At 37.9% G+C, this 17,670-nt stretch overlaps 1 protein-coding gene across 8 annotated transcripts in view; it reads right to left on the reverse strand.

Moving 5' to 3' along the window:
* ADD3 (adducin 3) overlaps positions 1–17,670 on the reverse strand; it is a 167,135-nt gene that overhangs the window by 8,673 nt on the left and 140,792 nt on the right. For all 8 annotated transcript variants that reach the window (XM_020987991.2, XM_078151064.1, XM_078151066.1 and 5 more), the window contains exons 3-9: positions 7,165–7,303; positions 4,730–4,881; positions 3,728–3,808; positions 2,256–2,405; positions 1,574–1,717; positions 1,364–1,462; positions 272–454 (exon numbers count right to left, since the gene is read on the reverse strand). In XM_020987991.2, coding sequence (XP_020843650.1) covers positions 272–454; positions 1,364–1,462; positions 1,574–1,717; positions 2,256–2,405; positions 3,728–3,808; positions 4,730–4,881; positions 7,165–7,303 — 948 coding nt within the window. The remainder of the gene's footprint in view (positions 1–271; positions 455–1,363; positions 1,463–1,573; positions 1,718–2,255; positions 2,406–3,727; positions 3,809–4,729; positions 4,882–7,164; positions 7,304–17,670) is intronic.

Consider the following 17,670-nt stretch of genomic DNA (forward strand, 5'->3'; position numbering starts at 1 on the left):
CAAATATCCCTAAGGCTTTCAGGTTTCTTTTCTTGTGTTTCAGGGTATTCTGTCCTAGGACATTTATGTAAGAGATAGGAAATCAAAGATAAAATGACATCTATATTTTCCATTCTCACATGTATATAAACAGAGATAAAACAATTCAGAAAGCTTTTCAGAGTAATTTTTCTAGGAGAGGGGGTCAAAGGTATGCTCCAAGACCAAAAGGAGCCAGGGAACCTTCTGGGGCTGACACAAAATCGATGCTCATTTTGGACTGTCCGCCTACCAGGTTGTCCAGTGTCCTCATTAGTCCTTCAAACTCAATCTCCCCAACTTTCCACTTCTGTTGGGAACTCATGTTCACACCTCCTCCTCCTGTTGCTGCCACAGAATGAGTGAAAGCCTTGTATTTCTGCTGGTCTAGTACAAGTAGATTGTCTACTCCTCCTGCTCCTGCTAATGCCCGGACCTATAACCAGTGGAAAAATGTACAGCCAGATAAGGTGATAATGAGTAGGTTATAGTTTTTTTAAAAGACCAAAATTCTTGATCAGTAAAATTATGTGAATCTTGGACAGTCTGCTAAGCCCAAAGGAAAAGGCTAACACCTTTGTAGAAATTCATAGCTAGAGCTGTTAAAGACCAAAATGAAAGGCATATTAAAAATTTTAAGGTCAGTTGAGAGAGATTTCAAAAAAATTTCTCAATAAATCAATACTACTAACTACTTCTTACATAACACACAAGAGGAGAAATTATGTATGAAATGTCTTAAACTTATTAAAGGAAAATGATAATGATAATTTTTATTAATAACATATTTATGTCATGCCTTCAGGTTTACCAAGTGCTTTCCTTAAAACAACCCTGTGAGGTAGGTAATATCTCCATTTTAAAGAACAGAAAACAAAATATAAATATATATATACATCTATGTATAACATATGTGTGTGTGTGTATATTATATATGATATACTATAGCTTGAGGACAGAAAAGGAAATCACACACATTCACATTAATCCTACCCTTATTCCTTTGGCTTTAATAAAAGCAGTTACAACTAATACACAATTTTTCAAGAGCTGATTAATCAGGTTGTAGCTCTTGTTTCTCTTTACCTCTTAATACCTCCATAAGAAAGTAAGTAGGAGCAGAAGGAATCTGTTATTAAAGGCCTTGTTTAGAGATTTGGCAAAAAGATTTGGGAAGTGGCATGGGGCAGACCAACACTAAAGATGACATAGTTGGATTATCTGTCACTTTCAATGTCACCCCCATTTCCAGTTCAACAGATAATCAAGTATTGACCCTAATTAAAAGGGTTGTTATTTAAGGCCAAGTTGAATTTTAGACATGAAAACAGAGCATATATCTTACCTGTACCTCACAGGCTATTTGTACATTAAAAATATAATGAAAGGCTTCCTCTACTGTTTCTCCAAGTGCTACCACACCATGGTTCCTTAGCACCAGCACCTAAAATAGAAGCCCCAGAACCACTTGAAATAATCACCACAGCTCACACTGTTTGAATCAATAGCAATAGCAACAAAAGTAGTCACCATAGCCAGAAACCCTGCCACATACCTTACAACTTGGCCCCAGAACTTTCTGTAGCTGAATTCTCTCTTCCTGTTCATCCAGAGATCCTTGGTAATCATAATATGCAACTTCTCCCAGGATCAGTGCCTCTTGAGAGATTGGAAGGATCCCACACTTCATTGAGGATACCTATTTAGTTGTATCAACATGATGATGAAGCCCAAACAGTAGTGAACTTCTACAGGGACTAGATACCCTTCAGACAGCTGATGAAGTACTCGGCTACTCCTTTGCCCTGCAATCTTCTGCAAAATACTAGATATAAGGTCCTGGAATCTGCAGTGTACCACCAATTTAAATGGTGTGCCAATTTGTTTCTGTAGAGAATATTAAATGTCTCATTCCCATCCCAGGTCACTAATATAACTTTCATTAAATGGCTCGGATTTAAAAAAAAAATCCGTGTTCCTGATTCTACTGCTCCTCCAACAAATTGTTATAAATAGCAGAACTGAAGCCTCTGGTCCAAAGTATCTTACTTTCACATTCCAGGTACAGAAAGAAATCACTGGAAAGAGTTTTGACTATTAATGGCTTAAGAAGGGCTTCTGTGAAAGTGTAATAATGCAGAACAGCATTAGAACAAAAAGCACAGGGAAATATACGAAATTGACTCATTTCCCCCAAGTCACTGTAGGGACCCTCTACTCCCCACCCCACAACTTACTGCTGCTGTTGCAGGAGTATGGATGTGTATCACACATTTAACATCAGGGCGTGTGGAGTAGATAGCAGCGTGAGGACTGAATCCTGTATGGTCGATTCTCAAATTTGTACTTCCCTGATCAACTACTTCTCCTATTATGTTGACCTTTACCTGCAAAATAAGAAAGAGATGCGTGAGATTTTGCTTTTGTTCCATGAGTCAAACTTAAGGGGAAACTTTGGTAGTATTTGCAATGAAGCTTAGTACCATCAAGTTAGCCCAGTCCTGGAGAAGCCTGCCAGTAACTCAAGCTTTTTATTGGGAAAATCAGGTGGTCTAGGGAAGTCTGCATTTTTTACACTAGCTAGAAAGTTTCCATTGTGCAACACTGCAGCATCTGGGGCTAAAGTTAAGTCCTGCCATTCTTGAGGCTTTTCCTAGTGGATAAGAATGGCTTAATAGGTCTTTCTACCTCCAATCTCTCCTATATAGGTTCTTCCTAGTGCATAGCTTTGTCATCACTCTATAGATTCTTCTTCATCTTCATCATCATCATCATCAACAAACACAATAACTCCAAACCTTCAATTGTTCCCCATCACCTTCCAAATAAAACCTAAACTTATAATCTGTCCTTCACGATCTGATTCTATCTCACCTGGACGGCCTTATCTCATGCTGCTTTCCCACATACTTCAGGGAAACTGGACCACTTGCTGTCTCTCAAATACACCCTGTGTTTTCCCCTTTGTGTGTTCATGCTTTTCCCTCTGCCTGGAATAACCTCTTTCCTTTCAACTTCTCTCATCTTGCTCTAAAGAAATATTCCTTGTACTTCTGGGCTTGGTTGAAATGCTACCTTTCAATGAACTCTATTTAAAAGATTCCCTCTCACCTCCAGATGAAAACAATGTCTCCTTCACTCTCCCACAACTCAGGAAAATTTTGTGCCCTTCTTCCAAAATGATCATATTATAATATATGTACAAGTCTTATCATCCTTGCTATATTGAAGGCAAGTACCATGTTCCTTATTTTCTCTATCTTTCTCAGCACCTAATGCCTACAATGCACAATGAATCGTGCATGAGAAATGTTTGTTGAATGAATAGTAGCGCATAAAAATACAAATGCCAGGCTATGATGCTATGAGAAATGTTGTTTATCAATGTCTACAAAGTATTCTTTCTCCTTTTTTTTTTTGTAAAGTAAGGCAGCCAGCATAGACCATGAAAAGTAAAAGAAGATTATTTTCCAAATACGAAGAGGTGAACTAATCAAACCCAGCCTACCTATCAGGACACTTATCTTACACTTAAACTTCATCCCTCCAAACAAACAATCACTAGAATACCACTTAACAGTTTTTGCTCAGTCAATTTTTCTTTTACAACTCTATGTTTACTTGTTTCCTCCCAGACTGAAAAATATAAGATGTTCAAGAAAGGTAAGGAATCACAGAGACAGTAACATAATAATAATGAAAATTATACCAAGTTGGAGGCTGTGGCTTCAGAAAAAGACAGACCCCTAGGAATAATGATAATGTGGTCTTGTTCCTTGCTTATTCTTACCTGGAAATGAGAAAAAAAACAAACAAAAAGCCAAGCACACAGGAAGTTACAGTCTAGCACCAAATTTTACATATAACACTAGTAAATAACAAATACCACTTGCCATATACTAATATTTAGTGCTTTATTAGAGATTTACAGGATCACTTGATCTTGTGAAATCAGGAGATCAAATATTATTTTAATTTTAGATGAGGGAAGTAGGTTAAGACCCATGGCTTAAGTAACATGTCCAAGGGCACAGAGATTGGCAGAGGTAAGACTCAAACTTAAGTCTAGGGTTGACTTCACACTTAATGGTTATCTTTCAGGAGGTAGGATAGGGGCTGCTTTGTTTGCTACATAGTATGCTAATCACAGCAAAACCGCGTTGAAAATTTTAAATGCTCTGCCTCTCATCCCAAGTAGGCAATATAAAAAAAAAATCAGGCCAAAGTGAACAGTGAAACGATCAAATAACCAAAAACCCATCAGAAATCTTCTGTCCATCCCCACCTTCCCCATCACATCGCTTCTTTAATGCCATGAAAACTCAAAGGAAAGCAGGAATGGTTTTTGTTGCCATGTGGATAATGTGACATCCTAGGGTTCTAAGAGTTAACTGTGGAGAGATATTTAAAGACCTCCTGGCTCAGTCCCCTCATTTATAGATTTCCTGGCCTGGATTAAAAGCATGACAGTTAGTGAATTGAGCTGAATAATTTGGGAGAGTTGTAGTCTCTTCCTCAGGGACGGGAAGGTTCAAATAAATATCAGGTGTTCTGCAGTCAGAAGACACAGATTGAAAGTTGCTTTCCTGATACATTCCCTTTTACCTTCTCCTCCACCCTTACCCTGGGGAAAGGAGAAAGAAAACAATGATGCCTTCTAAGCAAGAGTGGATTATCAAAAAGAAAGCGTATTAAATGCTTAAAAACTCACTGTGATGTAGGAATTTGCCAAGTGTGCCCACCCAAACAAGTCAGCAAGTCTATATAAGCTGGCCAGTTTACAGCGAGTGAGTTTTTCCCCCTTTACATATGCGGTGGTATCTGCACCAGGAAGGTCATTGATGGGTGTAACCATTCCAAGGCCTGAGAGAGAGAAAGAGAGAGAAATAGACTGAAGTCAGTTCCTTGTAAATCGCTTCAATTCATATCTCCTCCAGGAAGCAGTCTAGGTTTGGGATAATCCCTGCTTTACCAGCTCACAGTGTTTCCGCAGACAGGCTTCCTTCATGGAACACATGAAGAATATACAGAGCAAAATTAGTATCAGCAATCTTTTCTTCTTGCCTGGTAAAAGCTGTTACTTACTTAGGATGTCAGAAGTAACAATTTCTAAGACTTGACTAGCCCAAGACCCACACATAGCTTTTAAAAAGAAAGATTACACTATGAAACCACCATTGAAACACTAAGACTGCTAGTTTTGTTAAAGGGAAAAACATAAGTCACATTTCTAATAAAAAAAACCTTTTTATACAAATGCAGGAAGCATTTGAGTTAGACTGGAATTAAATAACAACCTGGCTTCTGCCCTCACTATATGACAGAAACTACTCTCCCAATAGTCACCAGTAACCTAATTTCCAAGCCCAATGGCATTCTCTCAGTTTTCATCCATTTGGACATCTCTGCAACATTTGACACTGTTGCTCATCCGCCATTCTTGGAATTCTCTCCTCCCTTGGCTTCTATATTCCACTATCCAGGTTTTCCTTCTGGCTGACTGATCTACATCTCTTTAACTGGCTCTTCTTCCTTCTCTTGACCCCTAATAACTGCAGAGCAGCTGTGCTAAACCTCTTCAAGCCCTGTGTTGACCCTGACTCCTCTCTCTCCCAACAGATTGACCTTGCATTCTCTTCTACTTTACTGTGAGGATTGAGACCATCTGTCTCTAGCTCATTTATTTCCATTCCTCTATACCTCAAAACCTCTATGTTTTGACTCATCCTTTCATTCCTTTCAGCCTAAGAAGATGGCCTATCATTTCTCCTTGCCAAGGCCAATCTTTCCACTTATACACTCGATTCTATCAGCCAGAGCCATGATTAGAGAGCTTTGTTCCAATATACTGAACTGAGAAAGGTACTGATATCCCTTAAAATCCTTTGCAAATGTAGAGAAATAGTCAAGTTTAGCATGTAGTTAGCAAGAATAATTAAATAAAATAGGAAACCACCAGATGGCATGCTGGAGTGAGTTCGAGTTCCACCTCCATCTCCACCAAAACTCCCCAATAGTGACTTCATGATGATGTCCCAGATCTCTTCCCATCCTCCCCCATGGAGCAGTGTCTAAGCCTCCTGCCTTACTTAACTGAAGACACTGTGGGCATGGTGGGTGGTACTTGCCTCAGCTCCAACATTTCTAGTTATACTTCTACCACAACTTCACATTTCTTGTGGAACCTTCATGATTCTATTGTTCTTCTTTCTCTCTACTCTTCCTTTCCTCTCCCCATAATCCATGGGAATTCTCCTTCCTTATCTCTGTTTCCTTTCTTTTTTCTTGCAATCTTACTCTAGCTCTCTGTATTCTAAAGATGAACTAACAAACCTCTTTTCCATTACTCTACCTCAAGCTCATACTCTACTCAAGCTACTGTCCTGCAGTTTTCCTCCCCTTCACTGCTAAAATTCTAGAAAGAGTTATCTGCACTCATCTCCTCCACTTACTCTCAAACCTACTCACTCCTTAGCCCCTGACATCTAGCTAGCATCCCTAGGGTTTTACACAGACTGCTCTGAAGTCATGAATAGGTTATCAACTGTAAAATTTGATTGTATATTCTCAGTCCTAACACTTGATTTTTTTTGGGTAGCATTTGACACTGTTGGTCACTCTCCATTTGATATTCTCATCTCTCCAATACACTGCTCTCTCCTGATTTTTTTAAAACTTGTATGACTACTTTAGCTTGGTCTCTTTGGGCGACTCATCTTCTCTTGCACCCTGGGTGTGGGTGTCCCTCAAGGTGCTATCTGTAACCTTCTTGTTTCTCTACATTTTTCCTTTTGACTAATCATCTACCCCATAACTCTCGGCACACTTGCCCCTCCTCTCAACTTCCTTATTTGTATTGCTAGTGCTTCCCTTTTCCTAGTCACCCAGGTTTGAAATCTCATTTATCTTGGACTCTTTTCTCTCTCTCATATTTCCTGCTTCTACTACAAAAAAATTAGTATGCAATGATGCGAAACAGTAAAAAGAAGTATTGCTATCTTATTCTAAGGATTAAATGTTCTTCTCTGAAAATTCCACCTAGGAGAATCAAGTACAAAACATAGGCAAGAGCTAGTTTGCAGAATGACAGGACCTTTTCAAAAAGAAGCCACAGATGACAAAACTTTAATTTCCCAACTAACTTACTGAGGGGAGTTGAAGCAAAACCTGAGAAAGAGCTGGCCATGACATAATCTGCAATCTGTTGCAATGCTAGGAGTCCAGTTGGATTGTGACCCTTCTTCATCTGCTCTTGAATAAGGCATTCCAGGTCTTCTCGAAAGGCCTGCAACAAAGAAGGCTCATCAGTGAGCACAGCCAACTTTGCTATAACTAAATATTTGAAATAACAAAACATTCTATTGACTAAGATGCAATTTTTATTTTTTCCCTTTTTAATAAATTTTAATTAAAAAATTTAAAGCAACTTAAAACCATATACAAGAGGCTAAATAACATGGAAACAAAAACAAAACACTGAGGCCCTGCCTTTGAGAAAGAAGTAGAGACTTGAGCAATAGTAAAGTAAGTGAAGCCTTTTAAAGTTCACAGTCTCTGGCATTTAGGGAAATTATTTAAGGGGGAAAAAGTACTAATATTTTTCATGAGCACAGAATATAAGGTCTTCTGAAAACCTACTCCTTAATTAAGAGTGTCATAATCTCAACCAGGACTGATTCTTTGCCTTTACAGCACTTGACATGGCCTAATATTTTTACATTCAGGCTGACATTTCTATAGTGCTTTAAAGTTCACAAAGTGATCTATTTGTATTGTCTCATCTTAGACTCACAATAACTCTGTGAGGTGAGTACTGCAGGAATCATCCCAATTTTACAAATGAAGAAACTGAGACTAAGCAAAGTTAAATTACTTTGCAGATTGTCATATAACTAATGTCACACATAGGATTCAAAATCAGGCACTCTCTTCACTCTACCACACTCTCTTCTTCACGTCTAGTTAATCATGAATTTCTAGTTAGCGATTTCTATGGCAGCTCTTTAGCAGCCTGAAGAACTATGAAAATGAGCTGGTACTCGCTCCTTTCCAACAGCAGCACTTTGCAAGGGCCACCAGGTGCTGAAGCAATTTAATTCTCCCTAACTTCGAGTTCCAGATGTTTCCATTTTGGCCATAGGCCCATAGCAGAGATTTGTTTCACTTTTAGAGACAGAAAAGAAAAGCAGCATACTCAGAAGTGCTCTTTATGTAAATCAAAGTGCATGTACCCAAGAGAAAAAACATCACTCTGGAAACTCATATTTTTCCTACAATGAAAAAATCTCATCAGCCTTAAAAGTTCTTTCAGGCCACAATATTAGTCTAAACAGTTTATTTTACCTTCTGACCAAAGTAATCTTGTTATACCACTATGTGTCCTCTCATTTAAGTTTGTTTTCTCCTTCATTAGTAGCATCACCAATTAGAGCTTTATTTGATTCATTTGTGGTATCCACCTGCCTTGTTTGAATTCTCTAAACCATAAGAAAACTATATCTAAAAAATATGGTATTTAACAGTTCCTGCCATATTCCCCAGGAATAAATCAAAGCTATGTACCTCAAGACTCAAAAAGTCTCCTCACATATGCCCAGCTTAACTAGGCCCAAAGCCTTTAATATGCAGCTCAGGCAAATTTGCTTCTCCCATCTGAGATTGTTGACCTAGTTTTTCTTTCAAAAATCCAGTGCCTAGGAATTAGAAATTAAGGCGATGTCCATCAATCAGGAGATGGCTGAACAAGCTGCGGTATTAGATTGTGTTGGGAATACTACTGTTCTGTAAGAAATGATGAAGTGGAAGGTTTCAGAAAAGCCTGAGAAGACTTATATGAACTGATACAAAATGAAGTGAGCAGAACCACAAGATTATACGCAGTGTCAGCAACACTGTAACAATGATCAACTGTGAAAGACTTAGCTATTTTGATCAATACAGTGATCCATGACAATTCCAAAGGACTCGTGATGAAATATGCTATCTGGCTTCAAGAAAACTGATGAACTCTGAGTGTAGATTGAGGCACATTTTTTCCTACTTTCTTCTTCTTGCTTTCCCCCCCTGCAAAATGGTTAATATGGATACATGTTTTGCAGGACTTCACATGTCTAATGGGTACCACACTGTTTGCCTTTTCAATGCCTGGGGGAAAGTCCTGAGGGAGGGGGAGTATTTGGAACTCATAATAAAAAATGAATGTTTAAATTTTTTTAAAAACTCTAGAGCTTTGTGAGTGTGAGTTAACAGTATAATCAGAGAAAGCTGATGCAAAACATTACCAGTTTGTTAGATGTTCATAGGAAATATTTGGTTAAATACATGAGATTCAAATTGGAATAACCCTCTTGTCAATTCTTTTTTTTTTAGGCAATCGGGGTGAAATGACTTGCCCAGGGTCACACAGCTAGTAAGTGTCTAGTGTTTGGTCTGAGGCCGGATTTGAACTCTTGTCCTCCTGACTTCAGGGCCGGTGCTCTATCCACTGCGCCACCTCGCTGCCCCATCAATTCTTAATATGATATATTAAGATTAACTTTCATACATATTAGAAAACTTTGTTCATTTCTTTTCTAGAGTATTAATTGAAAAGTTCTCAAAGTATGGTGCAGAGATTCCAGGAGGTTCCTGAAACTCTTTCAGTGGGTCCATGAGGTCAAAATTATTTTCATAATAATACTAAGATGCTTTAATTTCTAATACAGTAAATATAGATAAAACCCATATATATGAAAGCTCTCTAGTTGGGGCTCTCACTAACTTTTAAACCTTAGAATAAAAGTTTTATAATAGACAAATCCATGCCAATGGGCCAAGTTGTATTCTTGTAGTTCTGCCTCCTTCTGAGCTATAATCAGACATTTCCTTGTCAGCAGCCTTCATTTTTTGTTTTAATTAAACAAACATTAACTGAGCACCTATTATGTGCAGAGAACTATTTGGCAAAGGGACAAAAAAATGAAACAGTTATGATCCCTGCCCCAAGGATTCAATTAGCTTTACAGACAAAATGGGATGCTCAATACCCACAGGGAGGATGTTTCCATTACACAATTAAAATAATGCTTTCTATGTTCTGAAAGCACCTCAAAAGGTACAATCTGAATGTGCCCCCATCCCTTTAAAGTATGGAAAGGTTGCCACAATGTAGACCCTGACTCTTTTTTTCCTGCTGGCATAAAAGGCATGAAGATCTTGACTCTAGGAATGGTGGAGAGGATACTAGGGTAGTTCAAATAATACATCTTGCTCCCAGAGATATATACCACATAAGACTTCTTCAGTTTTTGCATAGGAGGAGCTTGATTAACAGGTTAAATGATTCTAATCCCGTATCTGCAGGTCAATTAAGTGCTTCCTTCCAGAAGTGCAGAGGTAATAGATTAGTTTTGTTACACTCTTAATTCAAACAAAGCTTATACTATAGACCAACACATGCAACCAAACCCTTTGAGGTCTTTTCCAGTGCAGTAAGAAAGCATGCTGGATTTTCGAATCAGAAGTTTGAATTCAAATCCCAGCTCTTCCATGGGCAAGTTACTTATCCTCTGTGGGCCTCATTTTCTTGATTTGTAGAATGGAGTTGGACTAGCTGAGCTTTAAGCTCAGCTCTAGCTCTAAGTTTGTGATCCTAATAGCAACATGTAGTTATAGGTTATGATTAATATTCTTCAAATTGAAGTAAACATAACAGGCTTTGTATTAGCAGAGTGATTGCCTTTGGAAATTGTGATATGTGTAGAGTTCTTAGTTCAAATTCCTTCACCTGGCATTCAGAATCTTAAGAAATTGGGCCCCTATCTATATTTCCAGCTCCATTTCCCCCAGCTTAGTATTGTGGAGATTAAGAAAGACTATTAGACTTGGAGTCAGGAGAGGTGAGTTCAAATCTCAGCCGGGCTCACGTCTGAGCATCAGATCAATCATCCAGGAAATGATTATAATTCTTAACTATCTCACAGGGTGTGCATCCCAGACCAACGCCAGCCTTCCTGACTTTTGTTCTGCCGCTGGACTTCAAGGACTCTGGAAGAGAGAGTGAAGCTGACGATTTTGAGCAACTCTGCCTCACTGAAATCCAATTCACGCACCAGTCAAGATATCAGCCCCTGATGTCATTGGTTCTTTTCAAGAACAAAGGACCAACAGCTATCGACAACCTGGCAGGGTAATATTGAGGGCAGTGCTTTGTAAACTCCTAAAGACCTAACAGGAAGCTGAGCTGCATAACTATTATGACTTCTCTAAATGAAACCTTTGTTCAGTAAGGTTGTAGAGAAAGCTCCAGTCATTGAGTCAGAAGACACTGGTTTTGACATTTACTCACTGCATGAGAGGAGGCAAGTCCCATCCTCTCAAAGCCTTTGTTTTCTCAGCTTTAAAGTGGGGCAGCTAGGTGGCCCAGTGAACAGAGCACCGCCCCTCTAGCCTTGGACACTTGACACTTACTAGCTAAGAGACCCTGGACAAGTCACTTAATGTTGAATGCCTCGAAAAAATAAATAAATAAAAATAAGATGGGGATAACAATTTTATTATTTACCTCACAAAGCTGTAAGGAAAAAACTTGACAATGGATGGACGGATGGAGGGGGGACTTGGACTCAAATCCTGCTCCTGACACTTCCAAATTGGGGGACCAATTAACTATTCTGAGCCTGAATTTCTACTCTGTAGAATGGAGATAACAATGCCTGTAGGACACATTTTGCAACACTATTTTGAGACTCAAATATAAATAATGTATTAAAGAACTTTGTATTCTTTGTGGTGCTAGATAAATTTCAGATATTATACAAACTGAAAATCTCATTACTGTTAGCATCTCCTGAGCACATCTTAACATTTTCTTGCCTCAGTCCCTTTATTTATGCCTTTTCTTGTGTCAGAAATACCTTCCATCTCCCTTTGCTGCCTTCTAAATTCCTCCTACCTATCCTTCAAGGCCAAGCTCAAATATCTGCTCCAAGAAGCTGTACCTAATCCTAATCACTACAGTGGAAAGTGAGCTCTGTCCCTACTGAGCTCAAGTAGCACTTACTGCTGCCTATACCATTTATCTGGCACTTTGGCCCCAGAGCTCTGTGATTTCTTCTTTGTCTGCATTTCCTCCCTCCACAGGATAACAAACCCTTCACACCTTAGCAGCCTCTTCCACAAATCTTTGTGGCCAAAAATATTTGTCTCTTTGTGACTAACCTTCCAGCAGTGAGCCTCTTGGAGCCCAGCCAGGCCAGTCCTTAGATGACATACAATCTGTGGCTTGGTCTGTACTCAAAGCCTTTCTATGTCAGTAGGTCCTGCCAAGAACTTGCACTCTATAGGCAAAATCTATGAGAATCTAGTTACCTCCTCACCAAGTTGTGGCTAAAAGCTGGACTTCAGTGGAGGGACACTATTCATATTGTCATTTATTGTATGACTACTCCCCCATACTATTAGATTTTTGAAGGCAAGAACTGTGTCTTATACATCTTTACCTCAGTTCACAGGACATATTAGACTTATAACAAGTATGTACTGAATAAATTCAGACCTTATTTTCCCCGACCTCAATAACCTTCAAATTCAAGAATCTGGAAAAAAATTTCAACTTTACTCTGGATGGTGAGTCCACAGTAGCAATGATTCATTTCACAAAATATAAGCAGTGTTTTTTTTTTCCTTAAAGAGCTTCATAAGCTAAAAAGTCATTCAAGAGAAATTCTCACCATATAATTTAGCCATCATCCATTGGGAGAATGGGGTCTTCACCTTGAGGTGATGGCAAGAAAAGAGTCATCACATCCTTCAACACTGGGTACATAAATGAATGGCCACAACTTTAGTTCATTCCCAGTGTGCTGAAATGAGTGTAGTGATCCCAGAAAACAACTCAAAAAAGCACGGCTGAAGTTACCAGGTGAAAAATAAAAGTTTTAAGCTACAGAGAGGATGATTTTTTCCAGGCAGAACTGAAGAACGTGTGTTTTTAAATACATAGGGTTCCAAAATTTGAACTTCACACAGGTTAAGGCTACTCATTAGTACTCAGTATATTCACATTCACAGATGTTTAAAAGACTTTAATAAAATGAAAAGAATTTTGAAATCCTCTTTCTGAGTTTTTTAAAAAAAATTCTAACAGGCACAACTTTGAGGAGAAAGAAGCAGCAAGAGATGGAAAATGTGAAAACACAAAACAGGTGAGGATTAATTTTTTTAAAAAAGAAGGAGAAGGAACTATTTCAATGAATTTTAAACAAAACTAAATTAAGGTTAATTTATCAGTCTCATTCAACTTCACTACAGTGGAGGATCATTTAACAGAACACTGATGGATATCAAGATTGTGGCAGAGGTTAGGGTTTTAAAAAATACATCTGGATGGATAACCTCATAATAAGTAATTACTGGGGGGAGGAAAACTAGAAAAAAAAGGAAAAGATTACAGACTAGCTGTGCCCAAGGCACCCTGCAATTATGTTATTAGATCTCCTCTGAAAGGGGATTAGAAGCATTACAAATAAATTTAGAATTCCTCCATAAAGTAATGAATCCATTTGGAAAATAGATTATCATTGCCTGTTGAAAGGAAGAAAAACATAAAGATATGTCTTCTGGATAAGTTGTCTCTTGCGACAGTATCTTAACATGAAGTTAACAGGTTAGCGTGGTATCTTTCAAGGAGATAATGTGTGGGAAAAACACACACAAAGATAAAGAGTTTCTATAACTTAAGCTTCTCCTAAAACCTAAATAGGTAGTGGTGAATTTGCCAACTATTCAAATTATGGAATGTTATTAGCATTTTTAGACCTTGGTTATATACATATACACACTAGAATTATACATGACTTTGAATTTCCACCTAAGATGTTTTTATAATATTTGACACTGTTTTGATTTGAAAAATTTTCAGGGTACCAAAATGCCTAAGTTATCACCACCTACACGCTTGTCCTATTCTGCAAATGACGTTGAATATTTATTTTAACCAGTCTAAACTGCTTCTTGTGGAAGGAAGGCCCAGAAACTTGATTTTTTTTTTATTTCAAGCCCACCAGCTGTTTTCCATTTTAAACAGTCAAGTTTAGCTGGGGCCTGTTGAGAAACTTTCAGTTTTTACTAAGTCAAGGACCACCCAGTTCTTTACCAGTTTCTGAATTTAGACTTTACCTCACTAAGACTTGATGAACAAGGGAATGAGACTATACCTGATTCCTGCATTCTGTCATGGGCACTTCATTATTTGTCTACAGAGAGTCCATACATTCCAATCTAGTGTTTCCTTAGACACTATATAGAGTTTATACAAGTCAAAGAGAATTTAGGCTTTTTCTCTGTTGCCTTAAAGCAATTTACAGAAAAATTAACTTTAAAGACTGCTGTTTAATTGCTATTACTTAACTCATTTTCTCATTAAACTTTATCAAAGCAGTTTTCTGTTGGAGAATATCTTATTTTTGCTATGCCATGCAATTAAAATAAGAGGCATGTAGGTCTACAAACCTATTTTTTACTCTCTGGCAGTGAAGATTGGTAACAATGAAATTCATTATGAAAATATTCTCTCTTCTGTTAAAAGAAAAAGATTATCAAGAGTCATGTTGTAATCAAGAAATGGCTAGGAAGTATCTGAAGAAAAGTGGATTTGAAGTCAGAAGTCCTGGATAGAGTAATCTTGGATGGCAAAGGGAAGAGGAAGATTGTGCACCACCTCTAATTTCTCAGCTCATGTGGTACAATGTATACTGCTTATGTTTCTGTCACTCATACTTAGGATCACATACTGACGGAAGGGGCTAAATATAACCTAGTCTAAGCTAGCAATTTCACACACTGAAAACAGAGGCAAGCAAAATTACTTGTTCAAGGCCTTGAAATGAAATGGTGGCAGATACCCATAGCTCTTCTTATCATTCAATCAATAAACATTTATTAAGCACCTACTATGTGTTGGGGTGAAGGATGAAACAATCTATCTCAAGAAATTTAAATCCAAATGGGTAAGATTACATATGTAAGTATATAGAGAATAAATACAAATTAAGACAAAGTATTTGGGCTAGGAGGGTACTAGCAATTGGAATCAGAGAAGCTTAATTTATGTAGAAGATAGGACTTGATCTGTATCTTAAAGGAAGAGAAAGATTCTATTTGGGGAGGTATTTGGGATGGCCCATAGGAGAGGTGTAGTGTGTGAGCAACAGAGAGAAGGGTAAGTTTGGCTAGATCACAGAGTGTAGGAAGAGGAGTTATGTACAATAAGGCTAAAAAAATAGGGTACAGTCAGGTTGTAAAGGGCTTTAAAAGTGAAATGGAGGAATTTATATTTTATCATAAAAGGCAAGAGGGAGCCACTGGGATTTACTGGGTAGGGGAGTAACATGGTCAGATATGTGCTTAGAAGAAATCACTTTGGAAAAAGTTTGGAGGACCCACTAGAGTGAGGGGACAGACATGAGGCAGGGAAGGGCATTGTGATAATCCAGGTAAGAGGTAATGAAGGCCTGAACTAAGGTGGTCATTGTGGCTTTTTAGTACAGCACCATGCTTTCAAAACTTCTGGTAAAACTTCTGACTTTTCAAAACATTTATAGGGCTGTTTGTTTTTGAGTTTGGTTTACTTATCTGGGGCAAGGGAATCTGAAGAAGAGAGAGATGATTTTTTTTATCTTCATGGGGTTCCCATATTAGAAGAGTATTCTAAATAGAAAATAATATGAATGACTTTTTTGCACACTTAAATATATTATTTACAAATACTATAAGCTTTCATCCTTTACTTTTCTTGATTATGGCATACTCTCAGAATCTCTAAGCAAGGTTACAAAAGGTCCCCCCACTGGGGAGAATGAAATCATAGCTCATCTTAAAGTAAAACATCCACCTTAAGGTAAAATTCTGACTGTCCAATATGATGCTGCCTCTGCCTCCTTCTCCTCCTCCTCATCTAATAGACCAAACATGGAAACATGGCTTCTTGAATCAGAAGTCACATGAGAACTCTATTCTTCTTCTTCTTTTTAGTATTATGTTCATAAATGATCAAATCTGTAGGTATGAGAATGGAAGTATATAGGCCCTTACTAAGTAGTACCGACTCAAATGATCAATAAAAAAAATTTAAGGACAGCAAAATTTGAAGAAGTGGTGAAAAGTGGAGAATGGATCCTATACTTTTTAAAGCATAGGGTGGCCCCAGGTGGAGAATAAGGAAAAGAATAGGAAGCTTTTGTTAACTACTGCGGGAATTAGAAATCCATGTTGTCACATACTGGCAGATTTTCTTCTCTTAGTGAGACTTTGATAATACAAAGCGGCTGATTTATTGTCACCATCCCTGAAGGCATTTCTATAGAAAGACAGGGATTATTAATTTGGGTTCCATAAACTTCGTTTAAAAATACTTTGAAAAAAGTATTTCAGTAAAATTGTTTTACTTTTTTAATCCCATGTATATAACTTTATATACGCAGAAACTTTATTCTGAGAAAAGGTCCTTAGTCTTCACTGACTGCCACTGGGGTCCATGACACACATGAAAGATTAAGAAACTCACCTCTAAGGTGAGAAGAAAGTTGTTCTACTGTTCAAATAGAGTTTTCATGTGTCTTCTGGTTCAAGAAGCCATGTTTCCATGTTTGGTCTATTAGTGGTTTCTATTGCCTTGATTCTCTTTGGCCTTTGAATCCTAACTCTTTTATCATATATTTGACTTCATCCAGTATCACAACTCGCTTAAAAAATCTCCATTGAATCGTCATCTGGCAAAAAGCAAAAAAGCAAACAACAACAACAACAACAACAATCATTTGCCCCTTTAGAATGATGAAATGGAAAACAAAGTTTCTTCAGGGACAGAATTATGTCAACCAAATCAGTGTGGTACTCAGAAGGACTTGAATCTAGGGCTCCAGAGCTGAGAGTGCAATTTGTATCTACTTCATCACTTAAGATCATTAAAGAGGACATACCTCACAGGACTCAAGGTTATTATGACTTAATACTCTATATTAGTATACTTAGGGGCACATGGGTGGTACAGTGGATACAGTGTGGGGCTTAATGTCAGAAAGACCTGTGTTCAAATCCGTTCTCAGACATTTAGCAGCTGAGTGACTCTGGGCAAATTACTGAACTTCTCTCTATCTCAATTTCCTTATCTTTAAGATGGGGATAATAACAGCATCTACTTCACAGGGTTGTTGTGAGGACCAAATGAAATAACACATGTGAAGCATTCTGCAAACCTTAAAGTGCTTATAAATGCTAGCTGCTGTTATTATTATCATAATATTGAGGTAGAGATCTGAAGAAGCGCAGACTTTCTCCCAAAGGTCTCATGCACGAGATTTTAGACTCACTGGTCAGGATTTAGAAGAATTATCTGCCTATAATTTATTTTAAAAAATTAAATCACTGCCTACTTTTCTTCCCTCAGGTGGTATCAAAATACAGGCACCTTTTATTCTTTACTAGTCACCCAGCAAAAAATGATTCACTTCACAAGGCCAGCTGGAAAGTGAAGATCCAGAAGACTGATCTAAGCCATTATTTTTTCATCTCCAGTGGGTGTAAAGATAACCAATATTGTTAAGCCAATTTGCAAATAGTGGGGGGAAAGAAAACCTGTGATTTCCTTGGAGGGAATTCCTCCACGAAGAAAGT

Source organism: Phascolarctos cinereus, unplaced genomic scaffold (assembly GCF_003287225.1).
Source record: "Phascolarctos cinereus isolate Bilbo 61053 unplaced genomic scaffold, phaCin_HiC Scaffold_3;HRSCAF=262, whole genome shotgun sequence".
Taxonomy (NCBI): domain Eukaryota; kingdom Metazoa; phylum Chordata; class Mammalia; order Diprotodontia; family Phascolarctidae; genus Phascolarctos; species Phascolarctos cinereus.